We start from the raw sequence: 15,034 nt of genomic DNA, 5'->3' as shown, positions 1-15,034 counted from the left end.
TTTAGAAAGTTGGACATTTTGGAAAGTGAGGACAGTTTTCAAGAACAGAACAATGTTGTTAAGTAAGTATGGGCAATTTCGGAAATTGGAAACCTTATTAGGAAGGGAGGACTCTTCAAAGACATTTTTAGAAAGTCTGGAAGTTATGCTTAAGAAAACGATTTTAATGAAGACTATTTTAAAGGGGATGGTATTTCTCAGAAACTGAGGACATAAGTTTACAGAGAATTTTAAAAAAAGACTTTTTGGGAAGAGAGGATATTTTAGAAAACGCGAAGATATTTTTTGAAAGTAAAAAACCACAGATAAAATGGTAAAAAGTGAGAACATTTTGTGAAAGTGAAACATTCTCAACAACTGAGGACGTTGTTTTACATTGGAGTTATTCTTTGTTTACATGATGAACCTGAAGGTCCTCACAAGTGTAGAGTTACAGTCCTGTCGGTACACTGTAATCAGTGATCCGTGTATCTGCTGATGTGAGCTGGATATGTTATCAGCTGATTCAGCACTCTCTCTCTCTGTCTCTCTCTGTCTCTCTCTCTCTCTCTGTCTCTCTCTGTCTCTCTCTGTCTCTCTCTCTCTCTCTCTGTCTCTCTCACACACACACACACACACACACACACACACACGCAGTTATATGTACTCCACAAAGAAAAATAAATTTCCTCTTCAAGTTTTTTATTTTTGACAACATCCTTGAACAATCTGAACAATGACTCAGAATGTTCCCATTTCCCTTGTTTACATGTACTTCTTTAAAATATGATGATATCAAAAAAAATGTAATGAACCCAAGGTTAAATGTGAGTTGGGCTTTGGCAATGACATACATCAATATAAGATGCAAAATGTCTTGTGAGTGTTTGCATTGTTGGTGATTTCATTGGTTGATTTGTGGCTGTGTTATGATAATAAAACACATCACTGTGAAGTCATTACAATCACCAGTGTGACCATCAACACTGTGGGAAAACCACCAGTAACACTGTGTACTACGCAGCATGCATCGTATCTGTGCAGTAGAGGGCGCTGGTTGGCTTTTATCCAAGTTTGTAATTCTGCACTCGTCAAAGCTTGAAACCAGAAACGCAGAGGACTCTCCTTCAGAATAAAACGTGTGATCTGAGGAAATAAACATATTAGGACTTCAATTAAGTAAAATCAGACGAATGCATATGCCCACATAAATATAAAATATATTAAATAAATGTGTCACAAGAATTAAGTCCACGTTTCTGAATATTCATAGAAAAAACAGGCATGATTTGGTAAATATTTTCCCGGGATATTATCTTGAAAGTTAGACCGGATGTTTTTTGACGTACGGGGAAGATCAGTCCGACATTTTATTTTGAAAGCAACAACACGTCTCATCAATTCAAATAGTTGTATTATCATGACCATAATGACAGACAGTATTGCCAAAGCCTTGTACAGTTGTGACATCAATTAATATAATACATGAATATGAAAATAACAACGCTACAGGCACAGAGAAGATTGTATTTTGAAAGCACTAAGCGGATGTCGCTCAAACGGCTCATCTCTGACGCTTCACGCGCAGTTTACGCACGGTTGGTACGTAGAGAACCGAGAGGAGGAATCTGACCGAGCTGTGAGTCCCGCTGCTCTCTCTGCCTTTCTGGATCTACAACCCACACACACATACACACACACCCGGATAACCGCAGAGAGAAGGGGATATTATGGCGACGTTGGGCCCGGAGTCGGCGCGTCCTCCCCCGCTAGCTCAGCTCGTCTCGGGGATCCAGGCTCCTCTCGGAAACCTGCCTCCCTCGCGGGGCTTGGAGCGCGCGCTGGAGGAGGCGGAGGCCAGCGGATCTCTCAGCCTCAGTGCGAGGAAACTGAAGGAGTTTCCCCGCACAGCCAACAACCACGACCTCGCGGACACGGTGGAAGCAGGTACTGCTGCTTTAATGAGATATAACCGGGGCGAAACCGTGGTGTTGGGGCGGCAACGGCTCTCTGCAGCGTGGTCACAGTGATGGTATTTCCGTTAGTCAAAATCAGTAGAGTGGGGAGAGTGTGGGAATCGAACTCGCAACCCTGCTGTTGGCAGCTGTGTAGCTGCTCATGTGGGACGTTAACATTCCTGTTGCCTCAGAGATGGGAGGTCACGATGTAGATTTACTCTAGTACACTACAAGTCAGAGGTTAATCGTGTACTTTTACTCCACTACATTTACTTAGTACCTATAGTTACTCGGATTCTGTATAATGGGGAGAGGGTGGGACTCGAACTCGCAACCTCTGGTGTTGGCAGCTCGGTCCATCCTTCCTGTTGTCCATGGGTTACATTTGACTGGCTGGTAAAGAAATGTTATGTACGGATACATCGTTTTTTCCTGTGTTGTGAGCCTTTATGTTGCATTTTTGTAATTTAAATAACTTATTACTTTTAAACATTATAATTCTTTATTTTGGGTGACTTTGGATCATTTTTCCTGGGACTACAGATGTACAATCACATCTAGGCTAACTAGCGCATACATGTGCATCATCCCTTAAATAAGTATAAACACATTTACATCCCAAACCTGTGCTCCAGTTTGACGGGATGCACATCTGGATGTTCCCCCTCCATTGTCACCTATATTTTGTAGGAAACTTCTGTAGTTTCTTCCAGTGAGTGGGAGCAGGATCTGCCTTCAGTGGAATTCCCCTCCACTTCCTTTATAATCCATTAGAGTTGTAAACATGCATGGAGAATGCACACACACACACACACACACACACACACACACACACACACACACACACACACACACACACACACACACACACATTCAGTGTCTTTATTCACAACAATACAGATGTCTTCATAAAGGCTGAGCTTGAATCAGAACACGTTGTTTACATCACAGATATCAGTGAAAGGGAGTGTCTGAACACAATGTCACTTTACTTCAGTATTTCAATTGAATACTTTATACTTCACTTTAAGATAAAGAGCCTTTGTTTAATTCACTTGTTATTACACATATTGCAATACATAAATATACAAACACATGCATTATCTGTGATGGAGAGGTCAGAGCAAACAGGCTGCAGTTTACTTGATACTACCCTTCAATCAAATGGCAGATATTGTATGTTTATTGGATGTTTTCAATGCATCAGTAATTATGATACTATACATGTTATTCTGAATTACTACTACTTCTACCTTTGATAGCATTAATGTATTACGATGCTTATAACTTTGACTTTTACTGGAGATATTTTATATATATTTTATAACTTATCTCGCCTTTCGTCAGTGCTCAAAGGTGTATTCTGTTAGAACATAACGTAACGGTCAAAGAAAAATGCAGTAATATATGCATGAACACATTTTATACACAAGGTTTGAACTGTGCACTCTGCACTCACTCTCCGCCTGCAGACAGGAGTGTGTGCGTCTATAGGAAATGCTTGACTTATTTATAGAATAATTATATTATTCTATAAATAAGTCAAGCATAAAACTTTGTAATAAAAGTACATCTACCTTAGAAAGTCAGCCCTGATGCATCTACTTTTGCATTTATTTCAGACAGTAAATCAGATGGACTTTCTACATGCTGTCTGTCAGTAGTGTTCGGTCTGTGCTGTAGCATTATGAGGATCTATATGCTCAGATTCAGAGGAAGGGGGGTGAAGCTGATTTGCTTTAATGTGTTGTAAATCAGTGATGAAGACTGGCTGCAGGACCGGCACATTATGTGAGCAGCTGCATCACTCTAAATGAACTACTACAGCACGGTCACATTACTTCACGTCTCCAACACTAAGCTAAAGGAGGCTAATGTTGGGCTGCACGGTCACATGACTTCACGTCATACTGATATACACCTGAACATCAGCAGGAGAGGACTCTTTAAAGTAGAGACTCTACATACTGATATACACCTGAACATCAGCAGGAGAGGACTCTTTAAAGTAGAGACACTACATACTGATATACACCTGAACATCAGCAGGAGAGGACTCTTTAAAGTAGAGACACTACATACTGATATACACCTGAACATCATCAGGAGAGGACTCTTTAAAGTAGAGACACTACATACTGATATACACCTGAACATCAGCAGGAGAGGACTCTTTAAAGCAGAGACACTACACACTGATATACACCTGAACATCATCAGGAGAGGACTCTTTAAAGTAGAGACACTACATACTGATATACACCTGAACATCAGCAGGAGAGGACTCTTTAAAGTAGAGACTCTACATACTTATATACACCTGAACATCAGCAGGAGAGGACTCTTTAAAGTAGAGACTCTACATACTGATATACACCTGAACATCAGCAGGAGAGGACTCTTTAAAGTAGAGACTCTACATACTGATATACACCTGAACATCAGCAGGAGAGGACTCTTTAAAGTAGAGACTCTACATACTGATATACACCTGAACATCAGCAGGAGAGGACTCTTTAAAGTAGAGACTCTACATACTGATATACACCTGAACATCAGCAGGAGAGGACTCTTTAAAGTAGAGACACTACATACTGATATACACCTGAACATCAGCAGGAGAGGACTCTTTAAAGTAGAGACTCTACATACTGATATACACCTGAACATCAGCAGGAGAGGACTCTTTAAAGTAGAGACACTACATACTGATATACACCTGAACATCAGCAGGAGAGGACTCTTTAAAGTAGAGACACTACATACTGATATACACCTGAACATCAGCAGGAGAGGACTCTTTAAAGTAGAGACACTACATACTGATATACACCTGAACATCAGCAGGAGAGGACTCTTTAAAGTAGAGACTCTACATACTGATATACACCTGAACATCAGCAGGAGAGGACTCTTTAAAGTAGAGACACTACATACTGATATACACCTGAACATCAGCAGGAGAGGACTCTTTAAAGTAGAGACTCTACATACTGATATACACCTGAACATCAGCAGGAGAGGACTCTTTAAAGTAGAGACTCTACATACTGATATACACCTGAACATCAGCAGGAGAGGACTCTTTAAAGTAGAGACACTACATACTGATATACACCTGAACATCAGCAGGAGAGGACTCTTTAAAGTAGAGACTCTACATACTGATATACACCTGAACATCAGCAGGAGAGGACTCTTTAAAGTAGAGACTACATACTGATATACACCTGAACATCAGCAGGAGAGGACTCTTTAAAGTAGAGACTCTACATACTGATATACACCTGAACATCAGCAGGAGAGGACTCTTTAAAGTAGAGACTCTACATACTGATATACACCTGAACATCAGCAGGAGAGGACTCTTTAAAGTAGAGACTCTACATACTGATATACACCTGAACATCAGCAGGAGAGGACTCAGTCACTCACTCTACAAAAATCTGCTGAAGTTAACACAGGAGCCGTTTATCAGGTGCGCAAAAAATGCACATGCACTTTAAGAATGCAAGCTCACACGAACACACACACACACACACACACACACACACACACACACACACACACACACATACACACCTGTGGTTGCATGGTTTCATAGCAGCCACACAAGTCTGGACTCGCAGTGAAACGCAGACTGAAGCAGGTTTCCTTCAACATTTCCCAGCAGCAGCTTCCTGTACCTGCAGTTGGGATCAGTAAAATGTGTGTGTGACGTTTTCGTCCTTTTTCTGATCAACTGATTAGTTTGTAAAAACGAGATGACAAATGTTGCTGGGATTAAATTGTAATACACGTTACAAAAACACACTGAATAACTACGTGCTGATACCAGTTGCTAAAAACCAATGCTGTGGTCTGTCAGCAGGACGGCAGGAGAAAAACGTTTAAAATGCGTTCCTTATGTAGATCAGATCAATGAAGCTAAGCTATCATGAAGCTGCTGCTTACACACTCACAACCATGTCATACCATCATCAATAAAGCAGCAAATTCCTTCATCATGCCAGAGACAGTCTGTGGTTAGCACATGTATAAACTTTCTCCAGTGTCTTTCGCGTCTATTCTCGTATTTCCACTGACTTTACATGTAAATAAACTAGCTTCTGTCAGCTATCAATACTTTAGGGCTTCATAGCCCTTACTGCCTGCATCATTAGCCTCCTTTAATAATGTGAAACAGACACGGCTGACGGATCTGGAGGAAACAGTGAATACTTTCTGAAGATGGAGACCTGAGTCCAGCAGCAGGAAGGTGAAAGACAGTGAAACCAAACCAGGCTGGTGTGTGTGTGTGTGTGTGTGTGTGTGTGTGTGTGTGTGTGTGTGTGTGTGTGTGTGTGTGTGTGTGTGTGTGTGTGTGTGTGTGTGTGTGTGTGTGTGTGTGTGTGTGTGTGTGTGTGTGTGTGTGTGTGTGTGGTTACAGTAGCAGCCCACATTACCAGCTCCAGACAATACATATTATTGCAGTGTTTTTCAACAGACACACACACACACACACACACACACACACACACACACACACACACTCACACTGCAGATTACATAAAATTACTTTGCCATCATAACCGTCTGCAGGATTGGGTTTATTCTCGCTGACGTGCTTCTCTGCTCACACACATCCAGATATAAAAATAGACCAGCTGTAAATTTCACACCACACTCAAAAGCTTTGATGCTTTGACGCGAGTTTTTCAAAACAGCTGGAAACTCTTTCTACCCAAAGAGGAAGAACTACTCTAAGCGGCGGGTGAATCCACGTTCAGCGCCGTGGTGAGTGTTAGTGGCAGCAGGACAGTGTGATTGAGTCAAGATTAAATGAGTGAAGTAATTGTAATAAACAATCATGATCTTAATATGAATTCTACTTAATATACTACATAAAATACACAATCAACCCCGGGATAAATGAGGTATTTTGCTCCTGATTTTAGCAGTTTTTGCCATAATCCTGCAACTCTAAATCTAGAATTTGATGCATTTCTTCCTTTTTTTGTGCTTTTGATTAAGAACAAACAGGCTTTGCCCTCCCCTCTGAATAAACATTGTTTACTAAACCTCTTTATGACGTCTTTACATTAAAAAGATGCAATTACATCCAAATAGTGAAGATTGTTAAAAGCATGATGTTAGTTTCGGCATGATGCACCGCCCAGAGTTTACCACCTTCACTTCCTCGCTGCTCTTCCTTCCTTTGCACACACACACACACACACACACACACACACACACACACACACACACACACAAAGAGGAAGCTGTTGATCCAAGGAATGTGGAGTGGTGTTGAGTTAGAGGAGGTCCATCCGCTCTGTGTTCCCGCCACACCTGCGACAGAAGGACAAACACACACACACACACACGCTCAATTATACTTGTATGGAGGACACTGAATTGATAAAGTCTGTAGAATAATCCCTGCTGCTTCATCATTCTTCATTAACTTTTTATGATTTTGATAAGTTTGGATTAATTGTGCAGCTTTATAAATACATGAACAAGAACCCCGCCCCTTCAGTTGCTCTTCACCTTGGAGAGGAGTTCACCGAGGGCAGCAGGACTCATACATAGTGAATGAAGCAGAGGAGCACACTGCACTGTACGGTGGCCCTGAAGTGCAAGTCGAAACGACATTTCACAAAACACGACAACAACTCAAAGATTACAGAAAGGGTATTCCTTGTTTGTGATTGGACAGAGCTAGCCGGAGAAACACTGCTGTGATTGGACAGAGCTAGCCGGAGAAACACTGCTGTGATTGGACAGAGATAGACAGCGCTACGTCTTTCCTGTTGGCTAGCTCTGTGTCTGCACAAATTTTACACTGACTTGGAAAGAATAGAAGAAGAGATGAACATTTTAAGGGAATATTTTAACAAAGGTTATACATATGAAGTAATCCTCGACATTCTGTCAACCCATCACGACATCAACATCTCTCTTAGAACAGCCGCTGCCCGGTACAGCGGCCGCACAGAAAGATTGAATAAAAAAACATTTCAGTTATTAGCAGTCTGAAAGATTATTTTGAAAAATGACCGGATACATCCATGAGTGTCTCTTGACACATCAACACGTCAATACCATAGGTCAAGAAGCTCGTCTCATTCACGTGATGTGTGTGTGTGTGTGTGTGTGTGGAGAAATGTGTTCTCTCTGCTGAGCTCCGTGTGTGTACTCGTTTCAAGACGATATTTTGATCGTAATATTAGCAGCTGAGCTCATGAAATGTAGACCGACGCCTGATGTTTGCGAAAGATTAGAACGATATATTCCGGCTGTGATTGGGTGTTTCTCATCACTTCACACACTACTTTCAACTAAGGACACAGCCACAAGTGGCGCCTTATGGTTGTGGCAAATATTAATGTTCCTCAGAAAAAAGTGCTACAGCCCAGTATCCCCCTTACTCTGAAGGCCTGTCCGTGAAAATATAGTCTTACATGAAACCGGTCCGTAGCGCAAAAAAGGTTGGGGACCACTGAACCCTGAAAGTGTGGTTCAACTATAGACTATAAACTATATAGTATATATAAAGGGTGGAAAGAGTTCGGTAATTTGTGCAAAGGAAAGACGTAGCGCTATCAAACAACCAATCACAGCAGTGTTTCTCCGGCTAGCTCTGTCCAATCACAAACAAGGAGTGTTCTCCCTAAAGGAATACCCTTTCCGTAATCTATAAAATGTCGTAGTGTTTAAGAAATGTCGTAGTGTTTAAGAAATGCGGTTTCTACTTGCATTTCAGGGCCACCGTAGTACTGAGACACAACATAATAAAATACAATCAAAGAGGACAACAAGATCCAGGTCAAACCTTCCCAGACCCCTGCAGAGGCCTGCTGGAATCTTAACATATAGATCAGATTCTCAGGTAACCCATCAAAACCGTTCGTAAATGACTCCTGGTTGCTCGATTACTGGACAGCCGCCCCATATTAGAGGTTGCTCCACCAAACTAACCAAAGGTAGGGTGGGGGTGTGATCCTGTAAATGACACTGTGAGGTGGTGCCTCTCGCAGCACAGAGACAGGAAGTGACCGCTCCCCTCCTCATTGTTTTCAGGAGGCAACAACTTCAATCTTTTCCTGTCTCAGAGAAACCAAGGACTCCCCCCCATATCACTAAACTGTGAAGTACAGCTGCAGATGTACAACAGTAATTTCTGCTTCAAGCCAAAGAAACATTAGACATTTAGGCAGATATTTGGCAGGGATGGCATAGTTGTGTGTTGGTCCCTGAAGGCAGCATCTCTCTGGTCCAAACTGGTCAACTAACTTTTACATGTTTTGTACGGCAGGATAACCTCCACATATTAACACCACGTAAAAAGTAAAAAGCTAACATTAGGCTACATAGGAACTACAGCACGGTCACATGACTTCACGTCACCACCGCTAAGCTAAAGGCGGCTAATGTTGGGCTACAAAGGAACTACAGCACGGTCACATGACTTCACGTCACCACCGCTAAGCTAAAGGAGGCTAATGTTAGGCTATAAAGGAACTACAGCACGGTCACATGACTTCACGTCACCACCGCTAAGCTAAAGGAGGCTAATGTTGGGCTACAAAGGAACTACAGCACGGTCACATGACTTCACTTCTCCACCGCTAAGCTAAAGGAGGCTAATGTTGGGCTACATAGGAACTACAGCACGGTCACATGACTTCACGTCACCACCGCTAAGCTAAAGGCGGCTAATGTTAGGCTATAAAAGAACTACAGCACGGTCACATGACTTCACTTCTCCACCGCTAAGCTAAAGGAGGCTAATGTTGGGCTACATAGGAACTACAGCACGGTCACATGACTTCACGTCACCACCGCTAAGCTAAAGGAGGCTAATGTTAGGCTATAAAGGAACTACAGCACGGTCACATGACTTCAGGTCACCACCACTAAGCTAAAGGTGGCTAATGTTGGGCTATAAAGGAACTACAGCACGGTCACATGACTTCACTTCTCCACCGCTAAGCTAAAGGAGGCTAATGTTGGGCTACATAGGAACTACAGCACGGTCACATGACTTCACGTCACCACCGCTAAGCTAAAGGAGGCTAATGTTAGGCTATAAAGGAACTACAGCACGGTCACATGACTTCATGTCAAGACGATGATTATACTAGGACTATCTGAAACATAAACCCTCCTTAGTCTTTTTTTTTTTTGCGATGAAGGACCCTGCGTCTGTAAATCTCAGGACTCTACTGCAGGACATCGGATCACAGGAAGTCCTCTCTGATATCTGACACCGCTGAGTCATGTGACCGCGAACTGCTGCATCGCTTTAAGCACTGAAGGATGATGTCACACACATTACATCATATTTAATGATGCACTAGTCTATATACATATAAATAGAAAGGGATAAACACGACTGTGACCTTTATTTATCTTTGGATCTGCTCTTTATGCCGCCGTCATTGTGATGAGGTCTTGTTTTTGTGCCCAAATGAGGTCTTTTATGGCCTTCTCTCTATCAGTGTTCCTCATCTCCTGCTGCACTGAAATCACATCAGACTAACTGGAGCTGCTATGTGGAGCAGAAAATATAAACACACACTCACAGAGCGGCTGAACCTGCAGCTCAGAGTAGTTAAACACCGTGAAGTGGGGGGGTTCGCCGTGAAATGCATCACAAATATTCACGTGATTGCGCCAAAATATTAATTTGTATAATTGTTGAATTGAAGCGTCCCTTTTCTGCATCCTATAGTGTGTCCTATAGGTTTCTGTGCATGTAGAGGGACTGCCACGGGTTAAATAAAGAGCTTTTTCAACAATAAAGCATGGAAACATGTCACAGTAGAGCCACTAAATAGCAAATACAGTGGGGCAAAAAAGTATTTAGTCAGCCACCAATTGTGCAAGTTCTCCCATTTAAAAAGATGAGTCCTGTAATTTTCATCATAGGTACACTTCAACTATGAGAGACAGAATGGGGGAAACAATCCAGGAAATCACATTGTAGGATTTTAATGAATTCATTGGTAAATTCCTCGGTAAAATAAGTATTTGGTCACCTACAAACAAGCAAGATGTCTGGCTCTCACAGACCTGTAAGTTCTTCTTTAAGAGGCTCCTCTGTCCTCCACTCGTTACCTGTATTAATGGCACCTTTTTGAACTCGTTATCTGTATAAAAGACACCTGTCCACAACCTCAAACAGTCATACTCCAAACTCCACTACGGCCAAGACCAAAGAGCTGTCAAAGGAGACCAGAGACAAAATTGTAGACCTGCACCAGGCTGGGAAAACTGAATGTGCAATAGGTAAGCAGCTTGGTGTGAAGAAATCAACTGTGGGAGCAATTATTCGAAAATGGAAGACGTACAAGACCACTGCTAATCTCCCTCCATCTGGGGCTCCACGCAAGATCTCACCCCGTGGGGTCAAAATGATCACAAGAACGGTGAGCAAAAATCCCAGAACCACACGGGGGGACCTAGTGAATGACCTGCAGAGAGCTGGGACCAAAGTAACAGAGGCTACCATCAGTAACACACTACGCTGCCAGGGACTTAAATCCTTCCAGACGTGTCCCCCTGCTTAAGCCAGTACATGTCCAGGCCCGTCTGAAGTTTGCTAGAGGGCATTTGGATGATCCAGAAGAGGATTGGGAGAATGTCATATGGTCAGATGAAACCAAAATAGAACTTTTTGGTCAAAACTCAACTGGTCGTGTTTGGAGGAGAAAGACTGCAGAGTTGCCTCCAAAGAACACCATACCTACTGTGAAGCATGGGGGTGGAAACATCATGCTTTGGGGCTGTTTTTCTGCAAAGGGACCAGGACGACTGATCCGTGGAAAGGAAAGAAGGAATGGGGCCATGTATCGTGAGATTTTGAGTGAAAACCTCCTTCCATCAGCAAGGGCACTGAAGATGAAGCGTGGCTGGGTCTTTCAGCATGACAATGATCCCAAACACACCGCCAGGGCAACGAAGGAGTGGCTTCGTAAGAAGCATTTCAAGGTCCTGGAGTGGCCTAGCCAGTCTCCAGATCTCAACCCCATAGAAAATCTTTGGAGGGAGTTGAAAGTCCGTGTTGCCCAGCGACAGCCCCAAAACATCACTGCTTTAGAGGAGATCTGCATGGAGGAATGGGCCAAAATACCAGCAACAGTGTGGAAACCTTGTGAAGACTTACAGAAAACCTTTGACCTCTGTCATTGCCAACAAAGGGTATATAACAAAGTATTGAGATGAACTTTTGTTATTGACCAAATACTTATTTTCCACAATAATTTGAAATAAATTCATTAAAAATCCTACAATGTGATTTCCTGGATTTTTGTTTTACATTCTGTCTCTCATAGTTGAAGTATACCTATGATACAAATTACAGGCCTCTCTCATCTTTTTAAATGGGAGAACTTGCACAATTGGTGGCTGACTAAATGCTTTTGCCTCCTGCTAAGATGTGAACATGATAAGCATACCTTCAGTGTTCAAATATTGTGAGCATGTAAGCATGAGCTTAGCATTGTCTCTAAATGTTGTCAGTCATCAACCCAAACATAATCACTTTAATGTCATATTTAACATCGAAATATCCTTATTTTAGAGGTTGAAAAAGATCATTTTATTACATTTATGCAGGAAAAATTGCATTTATTGTTTGCAATCAACAAAAAACACTCCTATATATGTTTTATAAAAGATGTATTTATTTTGATATATCCTTTTTATGACATAATCATAAGAGCATCAGTACAGTCCTCATTCTGTCTTCTGTGCAAAAGGATTTTCATCTTCCTCCCTCTACCCATAATCCCTTTTGATTGGTGTTTGTAGTGGGTTTACTGGTAATGAGTCACACTTAATTTCTCTTCTCAGCGGACGCACACTCGTGCAGATATGCTGCAAAAATATAGCTAGAAAACATGCCACAGATCAACAGAAAAACACAGTGAAATCCACAATAAAATCAGCAAAAATATGCCGTTAAACAATAATCACAAAGTGTGTGTTTCGTGTTGAAGCTGCACCATGACATCTCCTTCAGATTGTACCGTCGTGACAGACGCAGAGTCCCTCTGAATAAATAAACGGTCTCTCATCCTCCAAATGTAGGCCAAACTCTCCCCCCTACACACACACACACACACACACACACACCTCCATCTCCCACCTAAACCACCCCCAGCCAAAATCGGCATCCAAACATCACACACACTTTGGTTCGCTGTGACGAGCGCACACACACTTTCCATACAGCTCTCCTTCAGGCTTATCGTAATGCACCGTAAAACACACACCAGCAGCATACATAAATAAAGTGTTCATATAATCTCACATGCACACACACACACACACACACACACACACACACACACACACACACACACCTGAGCACGTGAGGCTGCCAGACATTTCCACAGATTTCACTTTAATGCCAATTAAACCGTTAATGTGTGTGATGGGGATGTGTGTGTGATGGGGATGTGTGTGTGATGGGGATGTGTGTGTGATGGGGATGTGTGTGTGTGTGTTTGTGTCTGGTAATTTAACGTATTTAGGAGAGTTGACTTTCTTTAAACCCATCTAATCCTGAACACCTCAGCTATTTATTTCCTTAAGGGATTCCTTTCTATCTGACATTTTACTGGATATGTATTATTATCTAATCAATGCATGATGAACAGTTTTGTCAAAGACTGAATGCAATAATGGCGTACATTTTGTGTAAAATACGCAATTTAGAAGAACTTTGTGCATATTATTTCCCATGAATAATGCATCAGAGATCAGGTCTGCTTTTTTATTTTAGGAACTTTTAATACACATTTTTTCAGGCATAATTTTGGGGTATATTCAGTGTTTTTCTCCTCATTTTTAGAATATGATGTCCTGTGAATATTGATGTTTCCTGTTATTTTTATGATTTTTTTCGAACACTTTATTCTCAATTTTTACTATTTGTTTTTTAGCAATCATACACATGTGTTCGGCTTCTTTTGGTCTCTTGTTTTTCTTCATTTTTCTACAAGCTCTCTGTTTCTTCGTGTAATTTTCTACTGCAGAACGACGTTGTTTAGCAGAGAACAGCTGTGCAAAACATTTAATTTAATTATCAATAGAAAGGAATCCAATCATGAGATATCGGTCAACGGTGTATATATGGAGAGTATAAATATATGTAGCATTTCAGACAGTTGTGCAGACGTGTGTAAAACACCTTCAATATTATATTGATGTATATTGAGCACGAGTGGTCATGGTGTTCAGGGATAGATATAAAACACTACGAGGACCATGCTGATGTTGCACACCGGGAAGTGCCTGTTTCACATATGCCCCCCCCCCCCCCCCCCCCCCGCAGAATAATATTTAGAATTTTGAACACTTAATTTTCCCAAATCTGCTTTATAATAGAGCCAGAAATCCTGTTGGAAAGTCAGTGGGTGGTGTCTGTTTTTTGCCAGCATGCCATGCCCTGCAGCCACAACTTACCACACACACACACACACACACACACACACACACACACACACACACACACACACACACACACACACACACACACACACACACACACACACACACACACACACACACACACACACACACAGTCAGTTTGATGATATGCTGACAGCAGAGAAAGATGTGGGTCAGCAGTGGGGGTCTTGTTGTTGTGTGTGTGTGTGTGTGTCTGTGTCTGGTGGCTTGCCAGTTTGAGGAAACTCCCCCTCTATAATCCTGTTACTCTGTCACCCCTCTTCCTCTTTTTCCCCCCAGTTTTTCTCAATCGAGACGTTTCTCGTCCGTCTCTGACTCTGTTTTTCTTCGTCTGCTCAGCGTCCGGTCTGCAATGAAACATCCATATTTTATTTTCTCCCTTTTCCCAAAGCAAGATTGACATTTTTCCATTTCCTTTGTTCATTTTAGCAGACTTTATCTGCCGTTTGTATACTTTTATTTTCTTGTTATGCTATGCTGTATGTGCACATAAACTCACTTTTACTTCCTGGTAAACATGCTCTACCTCTACACCTCTACTTTGTGACACAAAGACTCAACTCTTCTGAAGTTTTATGGCAAGGTATTGTTTATAAATTACATTTTAGTATCAGAAATCAACATTTTCACAG

General features: G+C 41.8%; 1 protein-coding gene across 5 annotated transcripts in view; it reads left to right on the top strand.

The window, feature by feature from the left end:
• Positions 1-1,366: 1,366 nt before the first annotated feature.
• Positions 1,367-15,034, top strand: part of lrch1 (leucine-rich repeats and calponin homology (CH) domain containing 1) — a 57,722-nt gene continuing 44,054 nt past the window's right edge. Inside the window, exon 1 of one of the 5 annotated variants that reach the window (XM_063888464.1) lies at positions 1,367-1,926. In XM_063888464.1, coding sequence (XP_063744534.1) covers positions 1,710-1,926 — 217 coding nt within the window. In that variant the 5' untranslated portion in view covers positions 1,367-1,709. The remainder of the gene's footprint in view (positions 1,927-15,034) is intronic. The other 4 variants (XM_063888463.1, XM_063888465.1, XM_063888466.1 and 1 more) reach the window with 4 other exon arrangements.

The sequence above is a fragment of the Eleginops maclovinus genome, chromosome 7 (genome assembly GCF_036324505.1).
Source record: "Eleginops maclovinus isolate JMC-PN-2008 ecotype Puerto Natales chromosome 7, JC_Emac_rtc_rv5, whole genome shotgun sequence".
NCBI lineage: Eukaryota > Metazoa > Chordata > Actinopteri > Perciformes > Eleginopidae > Eleginops > Eleginops maclovinus.
This window is presented reverse-complemented; position numbering and strand designations above follow the sequence as displayed.